The sequence below is a fragment of the Haliotis asinina genome, chromosome 3 (genome assembly GCF_037392515.1).
Source record: "Haliotis asinina isolate JCU_RB_2024 chromosome 3, JCU_Hal_asi_v2, whole genome shotgun sequence".
NCBI lineage: Eukaryota > Metazoa > Mollusca > Gastropoda > Lepetellida > Haliotidae > Haliotis > Haliotis asinina.
Genome location: NC_090282.1, coordinates 77,653,943 through 77,660,133, shown reverse-complemented (window position 1 = coordinate 77,660,133; position 6,191 = coordinate 77,653,943). Strand labels below are relative to the sequence as shown.

The window sequence follows — 6,191 nt, the reverse complement described above, 5'->3', positions numbered from 1 at the left end:
TATAGTTAAGTGAGTTACAGTATTGAATAGTTAAGCCTCCTCAGAGGGTAAATCCGTTGCTTTTAAAGTAAATTCATCTGGTTTTCACAACGAAGTAGTTTTGTCATTTTGAATGGCTAAAATTGCCCACAGTAGCCAGAGGCCAAAGGAATTATATAACTCCAGCTAGGGCACTGTAAGTCCCTATGGCCCCTCGTATACTAATCTACCTTCAGTTGCTGTCGATCTATAGCCTATTTTATATTGTATCATCGTCAATGTTAACATGTTTAAGATTCACTTACTACTTTATCTAAATATGTGATCTTCTAGTGACCTCTATTGTCCTAGAGACACTGTTGCCTAAAACTAATACATATAACAATGAAAATGTGAAAATGTTCTCTTCAATCACACAATTCTCTCAGTAGGAATATACGAAGGTGGGCTTTCTCGGCACCGACATTACATCATGTTATGACTGTCCCAAATCATAGATTTTCCCAGCTGTAGCTGTAGATTCCAGATGGGCATTCTAGAAGTTGCTGGTGTAGGGATGACACAACTTTATGAATGATCACCTTCTTTATTTTAATAACGGCGACGTTTTGGTATAGCATCTTTTACCGTTTTAAGCATATTAGGGAATGGTGGGTTTATATACATAAAACCCACCAAGATACATGCACATATGAATTGTGATAACAATAACAAAGGTGGGAAAACAAAACATCAAAGAAAGTTACACAATCTGCTACAATAACATCGTCCTGAGCTAAGATAACATAAATGAGATGAGTGGGATTACCACTGTAAAGTAAGTTAATTCGGCAAAAGCCAAGGTAGTGGGGGATTATTTAAAGGGGAACCCATGGTAAGGAATGCAAGCTAGACTGGATGAGAAGCCAGAGTGGACTGAGTGGTTCATTTTTTGTGGATTAGGTGGCTGTAAGCTGATTGGGTATATTAGCCCTGATCTCTATGAATAGATGAATTAAAAGGACAATGTCCCAGTTCCTGTTATGTTGAGGACGTTTGGTGATGTCTTCCGAAATGTCCGATTTGGTGTCGGCTTTGTCAGTGGATGTGATCTGTTCTTTGGTCTGGATGTTTCACCAACATAGTTGCTTCAAGAGTTGCTGGTGTTGTAGACCACACCTTTAGGTTGTTGTGTTATGGTGTGTTATGGGATGTACGGTAGTTAGAAGCGAATGGGTGCGGAGTGGGGCTTTCTGGTCGAGTCGAGTGGGTTGAGTTGAGTATGACACGATCAACAAGTTTAGAGGGATAGTTGTTAAGTTGGGTGAAGACATGCCGGAAGTGTTTAAGTTGTTAATGTTAATCTAAATTCACATAATGTCATAGTGAGCTTTGCACATTATTCTGTTTCGACAACACAGTTTTCTGGGGGGTTTTCTGAGTGATTCAGCACAGGTTTCATTATGCTTTGAGATTTGTGTTTCACAAATGATATTTTTAAATCTAAGAAAATGAGTTTGTAATGAATTGATCCAAACATACAGAACTTCCAATAGTTCCAGCTGAAGACATTAGACAGGCAGTTATGTGATCAGTATTAACGGAAACCACTACTGCTCTAAACCACTACGTGAGAGATATAACTGGCTAGATTGTGTTAAAGTCAAGAAGCACTCATCTCTGCTCGCACCTATATTCTTAATCTTTAATACATAGTTCATCTATTTATCCACACATAATACATGCTCGAAGCGCCACAACAATGTGGTGATTATCATTACCTAGATAACCCAAGTGGCTTGTGAGGCGCTAGCAGGTTAATCGTCACATGGCGACCGGATACTGCTGGGTGAACAGAGGCAATTTAAAAAACAAAAAACAAAAAAAAACAATACAAAAAAAACTCACTTGCCTAAGATGAGACCACATGTATCACATGTGTTTTGGTAGGGTACAGGGCTTAAATCTTACTAACTCTCTGGAGTCGAGTTGCCAAATACTGTCACCCATCCAAGGACTCTCCACGCTCAGCGTTGCTTAACTTTAACGTCATCGACAGAACTGGACGCCCTCCTGCTTGACTGCCAGTATGAAGAAACTGTCAGATGTTATCTATCAGTGACTCATGTCGGTAGTAGTCATTCATACAATCACAGCAAAAATCATTATTTGAAAAACATTTGATAATCAGTGTCGTTCTTTTTAGCATTGTTTTATGTGTCTGCTTCTCAGAATCCTTGCAAATGTTAACCAAATTTCAGTTTTGTTTTATTGAGTGTCAAATAGTATATTCGTGCTTAATTAATGATCATGAGTATATGACAAGATCATTTAAATGTAACCTCAGTTGTAGCGACGATTCTATCATGTATCTCCGAAAATGTACAAACGTAATTTAAATCTAACATTGAGATTTTATTGGCGATGATCGCACTTATCATGTTTTATTATGATTACCATTTAAAAAGTTTTAAATTATTTGCATAAAGCTGGAAAATAATTTTTTGAACTTTGTTTCACAGAGAAGAAGGCTTCAGTACTTAAAGTGCCATCCCGACCACACACTTTCTGGGAGGTTTTCTTCTTTCTGTCGGGGTAAAGGAACGGACTGACGTCTTCGAACCAGACGGAGTTGCATAAACAGAGCCATTTACGTGGTACCAAATTGGTATCAGCATATTAACTCTTAGTTTGCAAAATCTATTTACGAAGTAATCTATAGTCAAGCTATTTCAGGCCGTGTAAGACTACATTTCAGTACGGTTTTAATATATCTGACAAATATGTTCAACTACAGGCATGCAAGAAGACTCAGGTCACTCTTAAAAATAATCTTTTATGTCTCTGTGATATACTATCTTGTCGTATCAATGTCAAAAGCTGGTTATGGGGTTTACTTTGCCACCAAACGTTTATCACTGGACACACATGGTCATGAGCGAGACTGCTCCAAGAGCATAGGACTTTTGCCATCTGGTGGCGTGAAGTTACAAGACATGATTTTAGATCCCTCCAGAGCCTTTGGAATCAGACGAGGAGGTGAGAACATCGCTGATATTAAACATCAAAATGAAAGTAAGGAATATTTCAGTTTCGAATTTGGCTTCTTGAGAACCTTGTGCACTGGGAGACCTGGTTTGACGAGGCAAGTAAAAGAGTTCCGTCATCGGGGATCTGTATGTGATGTGACCTACGCAATAGCTGTGTCAAATAAGACACAGCTAGAATATATGGAGTGTTTAGAGGGACTGACAGTAGGACTTGTTCGTACCGACTACGCAGATATATACTGGACTGTCATAGAGCTGTACGGCGCATATTTGAATGTCCGGGACATGAACAGAGCTGCTGCCGAGACCACCATTCTCATCCTTGATGCTCATCCAGTTACTGGTCTGGACGGATTGTGGGAACTACTCTTCCAAAAGGTCGTCAGAGTTGGGTGGATGAAATCAACAACACTCCTCAAAGAGTTTGCTCTAGTTCCTGAGTTAAAACATGTGCCAATTGTGGGTGGTACAAGACCTATTCCCTACATCGACGACTTCCGGTATGAGGTTTCTCATCGCGCTGGATTCCAGGGTAGGACAATAGATTGTGACAGGATTAAGATAACCATTGTGCTGAGAAGGAACTACACATCTCATCCAAGAAATGTCAAGGGAACAATGAATATGCAGTTCAATAATTCTGATGAGCTCCTTCAGACATTGAAAAACACATTTCCTGGATCTCCTGTAGAAGCGATAGCACTGGAGACTTTAACCATCAGAGAACAAATAAAATTAATGACAGAAACGGATATTCTTATCGGCGTACACGGTACAGGATTGGCACTGTCGTTGTTCCAGGTTCCTGGAACAGGGTTGATTGAACTTTTCCCATACGAGTACAAAAACAAACACATGGAACATTTGGCTGTTTGGAGTGGTAAACTCTACAACAGTTGGTACAGCAACAGCAGGTTTGCCAGCACCGTACACGTTCCTCCACGAGTCCTGACGGATATGGTGTTTGATATGGGCAAACGTGTGTGTGGACACTCTATATAAGGTAATATAGTAAACTTAAGGCTCTGAAGCTATCGTATGTGATATTGTGGCGTTATATATACTTGTATTACATGGCACTTGTGGAGAGCAACGTCCCCGCGTTGAGTGCTGGGTAACGCAAATAGCTCTTCCCTCGTGTGAACCTGGAACAGGATAGGTCCTCAGCACCCTATTGCTGGGCGTAAAAGGCGACCGAATAGGGTAATCTGGTTGTAGTGGGTTGCGCCCCCCATGATGGCGGAGGACGGATTCTGACGATTCTTTGTCCAACACTGCACTGCGACCCTGTCCTCACCTCGACGGGTGGTAGAATTGGCCTGGTTCTATCAATCGGCTGGCCACGCTAAGCTCTTGTCGTTTAGATTTACATTTCAGTATCGATTTATTAGAATGCCTATGCCAGATGCCGATAGCTCATTGGTCAGGCTGTGTTATGACCTCCAAATGAAGTGTGTCTGCAGTATTTTGTCATGGACCGAACCAGTCTGGCATTAAATTAGTTGATAAATGCAACTAGTTGTGTAGTTCTCTGTAGTTTAACAGTCTCAGCATCTTAGAAGACCGATGCACTGTCCTTGAGGCCTCATGAATTAAATAACACATACATACTACGGTTGGAGATAGTCGTCGTTTTAGACTTACTTTCAGTGTTTTGGGACGTGCATTCTCAGGAGCACAATAACTTCGAACCTCCTCTAAGGATATAGCCCCTGAGTTGTTAGATTAAACTACTAGTTATAAAACATTTATCTATGAACATTGCTTTTGTTAAACTTTATCTATCAATACATTTATCTATTTTAAAATAAAATGACTAATTGTGAATTTACATAAAAAAGATCCTTCAATGTTTTCACATACTTATCCCTTGTGATGGAAACAAAACCCAATACTGCCAAGCAGAAGATGCTTGTCGGCCATTCTTTTATCACAATGGGTACAAAACGGAGGATCCCCAGTCGTTAAAAGAGTTATCATGATGTGGCACCTTCTCTTCTAATCTGGACAGACAACCCAAGTAGGTGTAACTAACACAGGGTTTTGTTGCATGTAAGTTATTGATGTCTTCTTGAGTGTGACACGTCTTCTGCATTAGATGACACATGAAGGATGTACAAGAGGATACAGAAGGTAATACAAGAACGGAAATTTGTCCAGGTTTTGTGGTTTAACGCCTCACACACTATTCCAACTAAATGGCGATGGTCTGTATATAATCGAGCCTAGACCAGACACTACAGGACTCAACAGACTCGTGAATAGGCCTTCAGCAACCTATGCTTGCCATAAAAGTCAACAAACTGGATCGGGTGGTCAGGTTCGCTGACTTGCTTGACACATGTCATCGGTTCCCATTTGTGCAAATCGATGCTCGTGTTGTTGATCACTGGGTTGTCTGGCCCGGACTCGATTATTTACAGACTACCGCCATATAGCTGGAATATTGCTGAGTGCGGCTTAAAACTAAACTCACTCACCCCCAGAACTCAACATCATGGGCATAATTTAATTAGCTGATATGTAACGGAATAAGTCAAATGTTGATCGAACACGTTACCAAGGAGCTCTGCTTCCTTTACATTGGTAAGAGGAGTGCCATCTAAAACAAAGTCTGGGTAATCTCGAGATGTATATTAGTTTGTATGAATCCATTTTGTGAAAACCAGTTATTAAGTCGATTGAAACATAATTGCAGATGCCTTTCAATAGTAATGCATTTCTTTGCCACGACAAGATTTTTATGAAGATCCACATGTGGCGATTTATGAATTAATTCATTTGAAACATCTGATAAACTAGTAAACCAGTTTCAAACATGCTTCTGGTAAGTGTTTTAAGACTTGTTGAGCGGCCCCTGCAGGGACATCAGGAGCTTGCCCGAGTACAATGTGAGGCTCGTGGACTGAAAAGAATTTCTTGTAGTCTTCCCCACCAAGTGAAGTAAAAATGATAGTTTTCTTTTCTTGCTGCGTTTGGGATTTTCGGAATTGTTATTTGAGGTAGCATAGGATGCTTATACTCGAGTTTAACGAAGTATATTTACAATATCTGATCAGTATGTAGTCCATCGTCGTGTCTGATATTGTGACTGTGACTGGATGTAAATGATTGTAGACCATCATTATACAATAAATCATACTTTGAGATGAACATCTCCAGCATTTTACCTTCAGCTATGAC

General features: G+C 40.2%; 1 protein-coding gene across 1 annotated transcript; it reads left to right on the top strand.

The window, feature by feature from the left end:
* Window positions 1-2,741: 2,741 nt before the first annotated feature.
* On the top strand, window positions 2,742-4,012 carry LOC137279053 (uncharacterized). Its single transcript, XM_067811532.1, has one exon. The coding sequence runs from the start codon at window positions 2,742-2,744 to the stop codon at window positions 4,008-4,010; it is 1,269 nt and encodes a 422-aa protein (XP_067667633.1). The 3' UTR covers window positions 4,011-4,012.
* Window positions 4,013-6,191: the final 2,179 nt, after the last annotated feature.

What these genes read in the sequence shown, in the direction of transcription:
- LOC137279053 (XM_067811532.1), top strand. Translation starts at nt 2,742, where the DNA reads ATGTTCAACTACAGGCATGCAAGAAGACTCAGGTCACTCTTAAAAATA.